The following is a 15,626-nucleotide window of genomic DNA, read 5'->3' on the forward strand; positions in this document are numbered from 1 at the left end:
TATGTATCCCTCTCGCCCCCTCTGTTTTTGAAAATTCACAAGTTTCCTTTATTCTCTCTTCATTCCATAAAACAAGTCATTCACTTACTACCAAGAACCCAAAATGCAATGAAAGAAATGCACTTCTCCTTAACGTCATACGTGGCTTGGACATGATTCTTTTAATGAGGTGATAATGAGGACCTAAACTTCTGTCCTGTCTGTGAATTATTTTAAATGGATACAAAGGAGGCCTTGGGAGACTCGTTTTTCCTCCCTGATTTTCTCACACTGGCCTACACCTGACTTGAAGACGTAACAAACTCTATATGAGTTTTAAGCTCTGGAAGAATTTAAAAACTGGAATGTTTTGCTATCTTTTCAAAATAAAGGGGTCAAAACAACTGACTGTGGAACGCCCAGGTCTCCATGTTCAGAGGGGTGTATTTTAATAGCAGCAGTAGCAGCTGCTACCTAACATCAATCAAGCACTTACCGGGCCAGGCACTGAGCTATGTGCTTTACATAAATTATTTCATTGAAATGGCACAATAATCTTATGAAGGACTATTATTATTTCTATGTTAGAGATGAGAAAATCAAGACTTAGAGAAGTTAAGAATCTTGCCCAGTTTTCAAGATTAGTAAGTGGCAGAACTAGAATTTGAACCCGGGAGTTAGGCTTAATGTAGTACAAAGGACCAGGTGTTTTATTTCTAGAGTCCATCTGAGTATTAGATTGCTCGCTGCTTTAGAAATTGTCTTCTGAGTATATTAAAGAATATACAACACAATGAAATAAGAATAGTCATATACTTGCTTTTATAACTTCATTTCTCTCTCCCACACTTCTCTGTTCTTCTCCCTTAAGTCTTAAGTCAGAACCGAAGGACAGAAGAGTGAAGATAAGAGGTAGGACTGAGTGATTGATTAGCATTTTCTCCATCTGAAAACAGCTTGCTGAGGTAGCTCCTTTCAGAGCTAATTGATACACATGAACAATTTATTTCAGGCCCTGAAATTATCTCATAAAAGTAAACTTAAAAAAAAATCACTTTTATTATATATTTTTTTACAGGCGGTAAAGGGACCTTAAGAGACTGTCTGTTCAATCCTTGACATTATAGTAAAAGTACTGAGGATTCCCTGTAGATCGTAACTGGGACAAAACCACAATCCAGGCATTTCAGGGCCTAACCTGTGGCTGTTCACAGGCTGTGTGGCTCCTGTAATATTGGCCCTTAATCTGTATCAGTGAGGTGGCCTGGCTCTGGCTGACAAAGTGTGGATCTGAATGAGTACTCCACGTGGATATTATTTCTATCTGCACGTGATGGAAGCAAGGGGAAGGGACACACATTTGGAGAAAAGCTTAGAGTGGTCTAATGTGAATACAGTTTGTAATGTGAAACACAAAAAAGAGACCAGCTTCTACCTTTAGCAGATTATGACTCAAAGCACTTAGTCCTTTGCGAATTCTCTAACTATTGTAGAACGATTTCATGTTTAAGTCCACTCTCGTTCAAACATTTGCCAATTCATAAAAGTAACAGATAGGCTTATCTGGATTTATTTCCAGTCTAATCTTTCTATACCAATTGCCCAGATAAGTGTGTTTAAAGTCAAATATCTACAAGGTTCATTACATTTTGGCTGGGCTATATCTCTGATTTCTACAGAGTTCAGAGGGCTATAGATCTTTTAAATTCAATGTATTATAACTATAGGCTGCAATTGTTTGTGGTTCTGTGATTATAAATAAGTAGGTGGAATGCCTTAGAAAGCTTGGGTTTCATTTGAAATTTGAAGACTAGAGGGCTACAGTAATCATTAACCCCTGACTGAAACACTCCACTCGTGTGTGATCTTGGGAGTCATTTAACTCTGCTTGCCTCTCTTTTGCTCTCTATGATAAGAACTCATGCAAACATCACGTAACGTATCTAAAGTGCTGTGAATACTCCAGAGAAAGACACTGTACCAAGACCTTTTAAAGCTACTCCCCAGTATCCAAAGGGAGGGGAACCTAAACATAAATAATTGAGGATTTTAATTCCATGTAACTTACCTATATCGTTCCTCCTGTAAGGCCTGCATTATTAAGGAGTAGTCCCTCTGATAATGTTCCTTGAGGGTCTCAAAGGATTCCTCTAGTCTGGCCTGGGTCTCCCGGATCTCCTGGATCTCATGTAGTAGTGCATCAAATCCTGAGCTCTGCATGTCCAGGGTGTTTGTTTTGGAGCTGGATGCTCCTACAGCAATGCCTCCAGTGGTGCTGTTGGCTCCCACTGAGCCTGACGTGGCACTAGAACAATCTTCCTCACTACCATATTTGGGGCTGGACTGAAAGTTTGAAATTACTCCCAAAGCCTTTCCCGCATCATCCACTTGCCCTTCCTCTAAAGAGTCCTTCAGGTTAGGGATATTGTCTGCACTGCCAAACTTATTCCGAATTAGTGAAGCGATCTCTCTGGGCTTAGAGACCACGGCCCCTGCTGCTGAATGGGTTGCCTGGGAGAAGCTGGAGAGTCCACCTTTAACACTGTCCACTACACCTTCACTGAAGCCGGTCACCTTTGCTCCCACATCCTTCAGACCCTGGTGCATGTCCCTGAAGACGTCCTTTGGCTGCCGGGGGATCCCATTCTGCTCCACCTCTCGGAGCTTCCTATGGTAGTGCTCAAGCTTCTTTTGTAGTTGGAGGATGGTCTGGGCAGATTTCTGGTTCTTCTTCTCAAAAACCTGCTTGATACGGGCGGCCTGCTGCTTGTCCGCACTGTTGGCAAGCTTCAGGTACTCGGCAACGTTGTCGTCCCGGGCTGTTTGTGCAATTTTGATTTGTTCTGTGAGCTTCAGGATCTTCTGCTGCAAGTGAGCAATAGCAGCCTTTGTGCGCTGAGGGTCTGGTGTTCCATCCACAGCGTCTGTGTGGAGGCTGCCATCAGTGCTGGAGGCCACCGCACTGGAAGTCTGGGGGAGGCTGCTTACTTCCAACCGCTCGATCTAGCATAAAAGCAAGAGGCGGATGTTAGAAGGAGCCCAAAAGGAGTAGCTCTCCAGAATCAATGGGCCCAAATGTATTGAAAATTTACTTACTCAGCACAGATAGCTGACCTAATTCCTCCTGTCCTGTACAAGCCCCATCTCCCTCTTGGATACTGTCCTCATACAAGTACCCTTTGCTTTAAGCATGAGTTCTATTTAAGTCTTTTGCTTTAAACAAAAAGACTTACACAAGACGTAAACTGGGGGTATTCTTCCTTTGCTAGAGGATTTATTACAGTATTTCTTTAAATAATAAACCTCTCCTAGTGGGTTTAAAGCATGAATTAATTCACAAACATTCAACACACATATTTTTGTTTAGAAGCATATCTATGTACAACAAGGTACATCTGTATTTCAATTTAATTATATGAATATCATCTTAGTATTCAGACATCACTGTATTCCAATTCATGCTTTCAGATTACGGTCATCTGAAAATGTTGGTGAGAAAAGGTAATTTAAGTGGCTAGATATAAAAATCCAATTGTTATCACAGTGTCTTTTTATCAAATCATGTCAAGATTGATGCAATCATTCTCTCTGTTCTATTAGGGGCACTTAATGGGTAGCTGCAGACAGGTGAAGGAGGGAATGGGAGGGTACTGCTGAAAGGGCAAGGATGAACGTGGTATGTTCTTGAGAGTTCAAATCCCAAATCACAAGTAAATGTGATAAATTTAGGCAAGATAACATAGACAGTCAAGGACACAGACAGTAAGAGGTTAGTAATTAACAAGTCAATGACGAAGTTCAGACCTTTTGAAGCTCAAATTTTGTGAGTTCTATCTAGCAAAAGATTCTTATTAGGCAAGGGACTCCAAAACACATACAATGACTATCCTCTGGTATGCATGAGTGATCATTCAAGGAAGTTGAAGAAAAAGACAAATTGTTCAGATTTGAAAACTTACACTATAATGCTTCAAAGCCATTAGCCAAAGCTAAGGGGAGGTCATGTTTCTCTAACTCAGGAGAAAGAAGTCCTTCAAGAAGGCGCCCCTGGGTGTGGCTTGTGGTGGTGAATTAGGGAAGGGCCCATGGAAAAAGGCTTTAGAAACTTACTCTCTATTGAGTAGTAACCGAAATAAATAATAAAATAACAATTGCAGGGAAACAAAAATTCCCAGTAGGAGTGACAGTGTACAAGTTTACCATCCCGGAGACTAAGGGCACACTCTTTTCCTTGGTTCCCATCCCTAATCTGTCACCAGTAAACAATCTGCTAGGAAGAACTATATGTAGGTTACTCTCATATTTTAAAAAATTGAATTAATTCTATAATGACAATAATAAAACAAATCTGAAATATTCATGAAATGCTGATAATTAACTTGTCAGTCTAGAGATGCATTCTCCTTTTTTCATCTTGGCTGTATCTCCTCAGTTTTACCGTCTGAGCACGGACTATGCCGATCTCTAAAACACATTTAGTTCGTTACTGGATTCAATATATTACTACTAATGTGAACAGAAACAATATTATTTTCCTTCTAGATGAACAAACGTGAAATACTGTACATTTAAATAAAAGCAAAAGAATAATTTAAAACTGAAATGAATAACAAAAATAACATTAGGCTCCACTAATAAAAAGAATATGCAGAATAGTTAGGGACTAGCACAGTAACTGTTTTGTGTCACTTCTCCATCTGTCCTGTTCATCTTTAGGTGCGTGCTAATAAGCAGTGAAAGGGCCAGAGGGAAGGCAGCAGAAGAGAGGATGAGCCAGAGTTCCAGATAAACCAAGTCGCCAAGACTTGCAAGAGAAGCTCCTGGAAACCCACTCTCTTCAGTTCCTTCGGTTCACTCTCTTAAGCTGTACAGAGTTCCCATTGTGTGATTTTCCTTCTGAATGGAATTTCAGATCCCATAACTATAGTATGTAATATGACCCTGATTGTGTACTTATGTTTAATAGCTCAAAATCTACCACGGTATAAAAGGAAAGCAATATGAAACGTCTCTGGGCTTCCCTGGTGGCACAGTGGTTGAGAGTCCGCCTGCCGATGCAGGGGACACGGGTTCGTGCCCCGGTCCGGGAAGATCCCACATGACGCGGAGCGGCTGGGCCCATGAGCCATGGCCACTAAGCCTGCGCGTCTGGAGCCTGTGCTCCGCAATGGGAGAGGCCACAGCAGTGAGAGGCCCGCATACCGCAAAAAAAAAAAAAAAAAAAAAAAAAAAAAAAAATATATATATATATATATGAAACGTCTCTAGATCTAAGACTACAAGCTTATGCATGGTCTAGTTTTCTTAGGTTCTTTCTTATTACTTGAATATCAACTTATATGCATTCTTGTTGTCGAAAGAAGTGTAGACATGGAAATCAAGTTTAACTGTTACTCTGGAAGGACAGAAATTGATCATACTGTTCAAAAGATGGCTTTGGGACTAGAATCAAGGTTTGTTGTTGTTTTCTAAATTATTATTTATTTATTTATCAAAAAATAGTTGATTTACAATGTTGTGTTAATTTCTGCTGTACAGCAAAATGATTCAGTTACACATATATAATACATTCTTTTTTTTATTATATTTTTTTCCATTATGGTCTATCACAGAATACTGAATATAGTTCCCTGTGTCATACAGCAGGACCTTGTTGTTAGAATCAAGGTTTGATTACATCTCTAAAATTGAAAAAACCTGAATAAAGTTTCAATATAATTATTTACAAATCATCAGTTTAGATGTGTCTTTATTTCCCTGCACAGTAACTACAGAAATAAACCAGACTGTCTTTACTCCGACTTCTGTCCTACCTGGCTGTTCGGAGCCCCACTATGTCCTTCCAGTGTGTGACTCCCACTTAGAATCATCAATATGGCTGCAAGAGCACAGCTGACAGAATCCACTGTCCTTGGCCTTGAGAAAGAAAGCTAACCCACAGCTTCAGCAGGAGGGTAGTTTACACTGAAACCATGAATCACTGGATTACTCAGTAACTCCTCCCAATCCTGGCAGGCACTGTTCTTAAAAAGGAAGGCGAGAGAGAGCAGGAAATCAGGAGAGGAGAGGAGAGGAGGGGAGGGGAGGGGAGAGAAAGAGGAGGAAAGAGAAAGATATATTGAACTACAGAATTATAGGAGAGGGGTTGTGCATACTCTCTCGGTATCTTTTGAATTATGAACAAAGTCCTTGGTGGCCTGAATACTTAGCACTGGAAGGGCCTGACTTAGCTTTGAGTTGTGAACGTACCAAGTGAAAAGTTCTCTTTTCCAATAGTCTTTGCTAGCATACTAGGCTATCCACATAAAACAACATAAAATTAGATTCCTACTTCACTCCAGACAAACAACTATTGCAAATTTGAAATGTACAATTGCAAATGTGAAAAGCAAATTTAAAACCTTTTAGAAGGCCGTACTGGAAAATAGGAAAGGGTTTTCTTATACAGCAAAAGGCATAGATCAGAAAAACAAGACTATTAAGTCTGGCTACATTTAGTGTAGCAGTGAAGCATGGATTCTGGCATAAACTGCTTGGGTTGGAAACTGGCTTTGCTACTTACTAGCCATGTGACATTGGGCAAGTTATTTAACCTCTGTCTATATCCATTTCATCAACTGTAAAATATGGATAGTACTAATGCCCATTTTCAGAAGACTGTTGTGAGGAGGAAGTGAATCAATGAACATAAAGACTCTCAAAACAGTACCAGGCACAGTGTAAGCTGTTAGTACTGGCTATTATTTTTGTACCATGTAAGCGGTTCTTTTTGAAAAATTCAAATATTAAAAGATTCCAGAATATACTTCCTTCCAAGATCTTTCACATTTCAGGCATAAACTAGGGGATACGAAGAGCCTGAACCAAAGGAATAATGTAATTCAACATTACATAAAGTAACAATAGTCATCTTTCTTGACAGTTGGTCTTGTGGCTAAGCAGCTGGTTGCCTAATCTTCCAGTTCTCACAATAACCCTACAAAGTAGACACTGTTATCACTAATTTACAAGTGAACTGACTGTGAGGTGCCTCCTACTACCTTATCACTTGGCAATTTGACAACAGCAGCAGCAATATCACCTTCACAACAGGGTTTCCTATGACCATACCCCCTGAAGGGCTTTCAAATCTAATCATACCCACTAAATAGCAAGCAGCAGCCCACTTATTGCTGAGGTTAGAATTAATTTGTATAGAAAAAGCTAGGACCAAAAGTCAGTCAGTTAAACATATTTTGACTACTTATTGTAAGTTAGGCAATATGCTACAAGGCTAGAGATATGGTCAGAAGCCACAATTAATATCTAACTGTTGCTATAACAAGCAGACTATACTGCTTTGTTTGTACTTTGCCTCTTACTATTGAGAATTCATTGTTGAAATTATCTATTCACTGATCTGAATTAACTGACCAGAAAGCAGCCCAAGAGAAAATTTTCAACAGCTATACCTCAAAACACTGATTAATCAAGGACAGAACTGGAGCCATCTACGGCAGAGTTTTGATAAAGCTTTATAATGGCTTTCAATTTTCATTTGCAAATATATTAAAGATCTGTCGACTTTCTCTAAGTGGATTAAAGTGTTAGAGCACGGCAGGACCCAGCTCTGAGAACAGTCATATATAAAGGCAACACGGTGGAAAGGGCAATTTCAAGAGTAAAAGGACCTGGGTTCAAACCTGACTCTGTCACCTCACAGCTGTGTGTCTCTGGGCCATCTACTAGTTCTCTTTGAGCCTAAATTTTCTCTTCCATACAATGGGGCTATCATTTTCTCATGAGATTATTTGAAAAGATGTTAAAAGTGTGTTATGCCTGCCAAGCGAGGTAAGCATTCAAGAAGTTACCTTTTTCTATTCCTTACCTGGTTCATTACTCAGAATCCAAGATATGTATATTTGTAGCTAAAAAAGATTCAGAAATCCCTGACTTGACATTGTTATTTTCAATAAAAGCCACAGTCCCATTCTGCTTACTTAGTATGATGAAGTCATCTTATCTATGCTTTATAGAGTATTGTCTCTCTCAGGCAACCTCATACTCTGCACATTAAATAATCCGTATCTTTTCTGAGAAAATGAAGAAGGAATTTTACGATAAAAGAAGAAGGGGGTAGAGAGTGAGGAAGTCTTTGTAGTTAATCTGAAAACAAATACAAGCTTGACTATCTTGGTTGTTTTGAAAGCGTATCTTTTCCAAAGCCAATTTCACAGAATGGGTTGTGCCGTCGCCTGTGCAAGTTGACGCTGGGGCACCTGCAGACCACTGTTCTGCCAAATATTTTCTCAGAGATACAGTAGCCATGTTTCGAATCAAAATTGGAGTGTATGGTTCAATTCAAGTACACTTAGTGGGGGCAATAAGATAGAATATTTGATTTGGGGGAGGCCACTCCCCAAATCCAATACAAATGGTAATCCCTAGAGATTCTTAATCTTGGCCCTAAGAACCACACAGGAATCTACCTTCTAATCGATAATAAACATGAACAGGCTCTGGTTGGTCTTATAAGCTTTTCTTCTGCTGCCAGGCGGATTGTGTTGAGAACGTAAAACACAAGAAAGAGTCCTGCCTTAGGTGTTACACAGCTCTGGATCTGAATTTTGCATCATCTCCTTCAGGCTTGCCTTTCCACCTCCCCCATGTCTCATCCCTGACAAAAATAAAAGAAACCCCACAGTCTATCAGCACTTTGTGAAGAAAGTATATCTTAATCATGACAATGTTTTTTCACCTATCTCCACAGTCTCACTGTAGAAACAAATGCCCTTCCCTCCTCACAGTCAGCACAACTCTGTTGAGCAAATTTCTCCTGTGCGATTCTGACCGCCGTTGAGTTTGCCATGCTGTGAAATGGAGAGTAGATCTCAAGTGGGTGTAAAAGAAAATAAAAATAGACTAAATTCCACTATCCCACAGCAAGCAAGCCTTTTCTCTAAGCATTCCATATTCTGCTTTGGACCTAAAACCAAGATTCATGTCATAGTCTAAAAAACAGGCCTTTTCAGTTGTCATAAAATTTTTTCTTAATTTGATAAATAATTCTTATACAGACCGAAGAGTTTCCTATAAGTTCTAGGAATCACCTTTGCACTTTTTTTACACAGAACTTTCGTACATGAAACAACCCTAGGTTCCGTGGAGATGTGTCTGGATCACCACAAAGGGGAATAGTGAAGCCAAGTGAGCAGGACTCCTGGAACCCTGATTACCTCTTCTTTCATTTATTTTATATGGGTATCCTGGGAAATTTTTGCTTAGCAAAAGAAAAGGAAACAATGTTTTATTGCTTATTTTTAAAAAGTTTGACAGGGATGCAAGCATGGTTCAACATCTGCAAATTAATCAATGTGATAGACCACTCTAACAAAATGAAGGATAAAAATCATGTGATAATCTCAATAGATGCAGAAGAAGCATTTGACAAGATCCAACACTCATTTTTGATAAAAAATTCTCAATAAAATGGGTATAAAAGGAGGATATGTCAATGTAATAAAGATCATATATGACAAACCCACAGCTAACATCATACTTGATGATGAAAAATAGAAAGCTATCTCTCTAAGATCAGGAACAACACAAAGATGCCTACTCTCACTATTCTTATTCAACATGACATTGGAAATCCTAGCCAGACAATTAGATAAGAAAAAGAAATAGAAGGTATCCAAATTGGAAAGGAAAAAGTAAAACCATCACTACTTGCACATGATATGATTTTAAACACAGAAAATCCTAAAGATTCCAAAAAAGTACTAGAAATAATAAACGAATACAGTAAATTTGCAGGGTACAAAATCAGTATTGAAAGATCTGCTGCATTTCTATGCACTAATAATGAACTAGCAGAAAGAGAAAATAAGAAAACAATCCTATTTTCAATCACAACAAAAAGAATAAAATACCTAGCAATAAATTTAACCAAGGAGGTTAAAGACCTGTACACTGAAAACTATAAGACGTTGTTTAAAGAAATTGAAGAAAACACAAAGAAATGGAAAGATATTCCACTCATGAACTGAAAGAATTAACATTGTTAAAATGTCCATATACCACGTAAAGCAATCTACAGATTCAGTGCAATCCCTACCAAAATCTCAATGACATTTTTCATAGAAATAGAACAAAAAATCCTAAAATTTGTACAGAACCACAAAACACCCTGAATAGCCAAAGCAATCCTGAGAAAAAAGAACAAAGCTGGACATATCACACTCCCTGGCTGCAAATTATACTACAAAGCTTTAACAATAAAAACAACATGGTACTGGTAGAAAAACAAACATACAGATCAACAGGACAGAATTGAGAGCCCAGAAATTAAGTCACAATTAATTTATGACAAAGGAGCAAACAACATACACTGGAGAAAGGACAGTCTGTTCAATAAATGGTGTTGGAAAAACTGGACAGCCACATGCAAAAGAATGAAACTAGACCACTATCTTACACCATACGCAAAAAATTAACTCAAAATGGTTTAAAGATTTGAAAGTAAGACCTGAAACCATAAAGATCCTAGAAGAAAACATAGGCCTTATAGTCTAACATGGGTCTTGCAATATCTTTCTGAGTATGTCTCCTCAGGGAAGGGAAACAAAAGCAAACATAAACAAATAGCACTGCATCAAACTAAAAAGCTTCTGCACACCAAAGGAAATCATCAACAAAACAAAAGACAACCTACTGAATGGGAGAAAACGTTTGTAAATGATATGATCGATAAGGGGTTAATATCTAAAATATATAAAGAACTCATACAACTCTACAATAACAACAACAAAATACAAACAATCTGATTAAAAAATGGGCAGAGTGGGACTTCCCAGGTGGCGCAGTGGTTAAGAATCCACCTGCCAATGCAGGGGACACGGGTTCTATCCCTGCCTGGTTCAGTAAGAGCCCACATGCTGCGCAGCATCTAAGCCCGTGTGCCACAATTACTGAGCCTGCGCTCTAGAGCCTGCGAGCCACAACTACTGAGCTGCATGCTGCAACTACTGAAGCCCACGTGCCTAGAGCCCATGCTCCACAACAAAAGAAGCCACCGCAATGAGAAGCCTGCGCACCGCAACAAAGAGTAGCCCCCGCTTGATGCAACTAGAGAAAGCCCGCACGCAGCAGCGAAGATCCAACGCAACCAAAAATAAATAAAAATTTTTAAAAAAAGTTACTTCACACCCATTAGAATGGCTATTATCAAAAAGAAGCCAGGGCTTCCCTGGTGGCGCAGTGGTTGAGAGTCCGCCTGCCGATGTAGGGGATACGGGTTCGTGCCCCGGTCCGGGAAGATCCCACATGCCGTGGAGCGGCTAGGCCCGTGAGCCATGGCCGCTGAGCCTGCGCATCCGGAGCCTGTGCTCCGCAACAGGAGAGGCCACAGCAGTGAGAGGCCCACGTACCACAAAAAAAAAAAAAAAGAAGAGAAATAACAAGTGTTGGTGAACAGAGAAAAGGAAATCCTTGTACACTGTTGATGGGAATGTAAATTGGTGCAGCCACTATGGAAAACAGTGGAGATTCCTCAAAACATCAAGAACAGAACTACCATATGATCCAACTATTCTACTTCTGGGTATTTACCAGAATAATAGGAAACACTAATTTGGAAAGAGCACCCCTATAATCATCACAGCATTATTTATAAGCCAAGATATGGAAACAACTTAAGTGTCCATTAACTGACGAATGGATAAAGAAGATGTGGTGTGTGTGTGTGTGTATGTGTGGTGTGTGTATACACATACATATACATACACACAATGGAACACATACATATACATACACATATACACAATGGAATACCACTCAGCCATATAAAAAGATGAAATCTTAACATCTGTGACAACATGGATGGACCTTGAGGGTATTATGCTAAGTAAGTCAGATGGAGAAAATTTCACTCATATGTGGAATAAAAAACAAAATAAAACAAATAAATGAACAAACAGAACAAAAACAAAACACGTAGATATAGAGATTAGATTGGCGGTTACCAGAGAGGAAGGAGGGTTGGGGGAGGGCAAAATGGGTAAAGGGGGTCAACTGTATGGTGCCAGATGGAAACTAAACCTTTGGTGGTGCACATGAAGTAGTGTATACAGAAGTTGAAATACAATGTTGTACACATGAAACTTATGTCAAGTTACAGACCAATGTTGCAGCAATTAAAAATACACACACACAAAATCACACTCAAAAAAAGTTTGAAAAATCATTGATACACAAGTAATACTCATGACAAGAATCCTGGTCACTTGTGAATTTGGCACTACAGTCTAGTTTGTCTCAAACTTCCCTTTTCTATTGAGAACCACTTAAGGCCCCACTCTCTTTTCTACCACCAGCACTTTTCAGGTCCATCTTCATCAAAAACAAAGTTTTAAAATCACTTCATGGGTGACGTGCACTGAAATGTGAATTCTGGTGGGGTTTACTCTCTAGCTTTGTAGCTGAAGATCCTACCATGTGCAAAATTTTGACAAAAAAACTATATCATGGATCACTTGGAAATAATGGAAACTTTAAATCTATATATGCTAAGGGTCAAAACTATAATTTGGTTCTTCTGACATGGCACACTGTTTCACACTTCCAGGCTTCTGCCCACAAGGCTCCCTCGGCCAGTCCAGGGTATATTCTCCTTTCCTTTTCTGGCTGAAGGAAACCCAGTTCAGGCATAACCTCCTTCAGGAAATCTTTCCTGACAACCTCCCTCTCCCAGCTGGATTAATGGCTCCTCCTTTATATTCTTTTACCTATGTTTCTGTATCACTTGTCCCTATCACATTATGCTGAAATGACTGCTTGAGTGTGTTGCCTCCACTGACAGTTCCTGAGGGCAGGGGTCACATCACATTCATCTTTGTGCCCCAAGAAGGTACCACAATGCCTTGGACAAAGAAGATATCAAGTAAATGTTCAATATAAATGCTCACCAGCATCTCCTTAAAATGATTCTTTTAGATCTCATATGCCATGCAGTGACTGAGCCTATGTTACTCTGAATGGAAAAAAGGTCAGAATTTTTGTAAGAAAAATAGCTTCCAACAGATGATATTCATCCCTCCAAGGCTGCTGAGGAAAAACTGCTGACTGAGTTGAATATGAGTTTAGATTATTAACATCCTAAATGGCCAACCTGTTCCAACCCCACTGCAAAATATCCATTATGGAATCTAGGGCTGTTGCTCAGAATTGCTTTGTCACAGGAGGACTGATTTCCTGGCTTACGTGAAATACATCATTGAGGATTTGCACTGCCAGATGTACTTCAGGCCCGATGTTTGGATTTAATAGGTTCATGTGAGACTGGGAGGGAGGGAGGAAAAGGGAGGAAAAGGAAGGAAGAAAGGAAGGAAGGAAGGGAGGGAGGGAGGGAAGAGAAAGAGAGAAAGAGAGAAAGAAAGAAAGAATGAAAGAAAGTTAGTCCATAAGGAGCCTACAAGATCACAGTATCGATGGTGTAAGTATAAAATTATATTCTGCTTTGTTATGGTTAGGAGTTTTTTTATAAGCACAGATTCTTTGAGCTAGAAAGGAACCAAACAGGTCATCCAGTGAGCCATGGCCGCTGAGCCTGCGCGTCCGGAGCCTGTGCTCCGCAATGGGAGAGGCCACAACAGTGAGAGGCCCGCATACCACAAAACAAAACAAAACAAAACAAAACAAAAAAACTCATATAAAACCCATGTGTGGATAAGCCAATTTGTAAAACTGCCACCAATGAGTTCCCCTTTACAAGTTAATTCCCTGCAAATACTTTTATGACACAGTCTAATTAAGACAAAAGATTTCTAAGCCTCAGCTTAATCCTATTTATTTCAAGCAATTCTGATAAAACAAATTCTAAAAAGCAATGAAAGAATTTGGAAAGCTCCATGGGTTTGTGATAATCTGGCTGTCTCTGAACTGGCTACTGTTAGGCTTGTTAGCTTGTGAAGAGTAAAGGCTCTAAGCAGGGGCTGTCCAAACTGTATATCCCCAATTCCATTTTATGGCTTAATTACTATTCTTTCTCTTAAAATGGTCTTAAATATCATTTATTTGCTAACGGCTTCCAAATGCATACCGCAGCCCATACTTCCCTTAACTCTAGACTCATATATCCAACTACCTACTCAATATCTCTACTTGGATGTCTAACAATCATTTCAAATTTACTATGTACAAAACTGTGGGGCTTCCCTGGTGGTGCAGTGGTTGAGAGTCCGCCTGCTGATACAGGGGACGTGGGTTCGTGCCCCGGTCCGGGAGGATCCCACGTGCCGCGAAGCGGCTGGGCCCGTGGGCCATGGCTTCTAAGCCTGTGCGTCCAGAGCCTATGCTCCGCAACGGGACAGGCCACAACAGTGAGAGGCCCGCGTACTGCAAAAAACAAAACAAAACAAAACAAAACTGAGTTCCTGACGTCCTACAAACCTGCTTCCCCTGCAGTCTTTCCCATCTCAGATAATGGCTACTTCACTGATCCATGGGATCAGATCCAAAGCCTTAGTGTCATCTTCGACTCTTCTTTCTTTCTCATACCTTACCCAGTTAACATTAATAAAGACAGATGCTAATACATATAGTATAGTACTTACTGTGTGCCAGGCACTGTTCTAAGTTCTTTTTCAGTTTAGTAAATTGTTCAGTTCTCACAATGACACTGCAAGATGACTATTATTATTATCTCTATTTTATAGCTAAGAAAACCAAAGCATAGAGAATTTAAGTTGTCCGAGATCACAAAGTAAAGAAGTGGCAAAGCCAATGTTCGTACCCAGATAGTCTGGCTACAGAGTCTGCATTGTTACCCCTTATGCACACTACACTGCCCCAGCAAAATGTTTTGGGCTCTACTTGCTAAAGAGATGCAGAATCTGACTACTTCTCACTATATCTCAACTGCTGCCACCCTGGTGTAAAACACTATCAGCTCTTGCCTGGACTACTGCAATGGTTTCCTACACTATTATTGCAATGATATTTTTATAATCAATGATATGAAGAGCAGACAGAGTGGCCCTTTAAAAATGTAAGTCAAATCACAACAGTCTTTTACATCTAAAACTTTCCAGTGGCTCCATAACTCAGTCAGAGTAAAAGCCAAAGTCCTTACAATGGCCTAAATGACTATGATCTGGCACCTGCCCCACGTCCATAATCTCTCTGACTCCACCTCCTACTACTTACTCATCCCTTCATTCCACTGCCACCAGCTACAATGGCTTCCTTGCTACTCCTAGAATGTGCCAGGCATGCACCATTTCAGTGCTTTTTCACTTCATGTTCCTTCTGTCTGGAACGCCCCTCCCCAGACACCTGCATGGCTTACTCTATCTACCTCTTTTAAGTCTCTGCTCCAATGTCACCTTAGTAGCGAGGTCTTCCCTGACACTGTATTTAAAATTACAGCCTCTGCTTCCATTATGAACTCCCTATTCTAGCTTCTAGACTTCTTTTCTCTCCATAGAACTTTTTACCTCATGACATATATTTTGATATATATCAACAAAAACTAGAATGTAAAGTCCACGAAGGTAGTGATTTTTGTGTTTTGTCCACTTCTGTTTCTCTAACACCTACAACTGTGCATATAGCACTTAGTAGCTGCTTAAATGTTTCCCGAATGAATGAAATTATTTCCTATTCACTTA

At 39.8% G+C, this 15,626-nt stretch overlaps 1 protein-coding gene across 3 annotated transcripts in view; it reads right to left on the minus strand.

Annotated features, from left to right (window-relative positions):
* TMCC1 (transmembrane and coiled-coil domain family 1) overlaps positions 1 to 15,626 on the minus strand; it is a gene marked incomplete at its 5' end in the record, with an annotated part of 220,993 nt that overhangs the window by 19,827 nt on the left and 185,540 nt on the right. For all 3 annotated transcript variants that reach the window (XM_079933886.1, XM_079933887.1, XM_079933888.1), the window contains one exon: positions 2,048 to 2,982. In XM_079933886.1, the coding sequence (XP_079790012.1) occupies positions 2,048 to 2,982 (935 nt within the window). The remainder of the gene's footprint in view (positions 1 to 2,047; positions 2,983 to 15,626) is intronic.

The sequence above is a fragment of the Stenella coeruleoalba genome (assembly GCF_951394435.1).
Source record: "Stenella coeruleoalba genome assembly, chromosome: 10".
Lineage (NCBI taxonomy): Eukaryota > Metazoa > Chordata > Mammalia > Artiodactyla > Delphinidae > Stenella > Stenella coeruleoalba.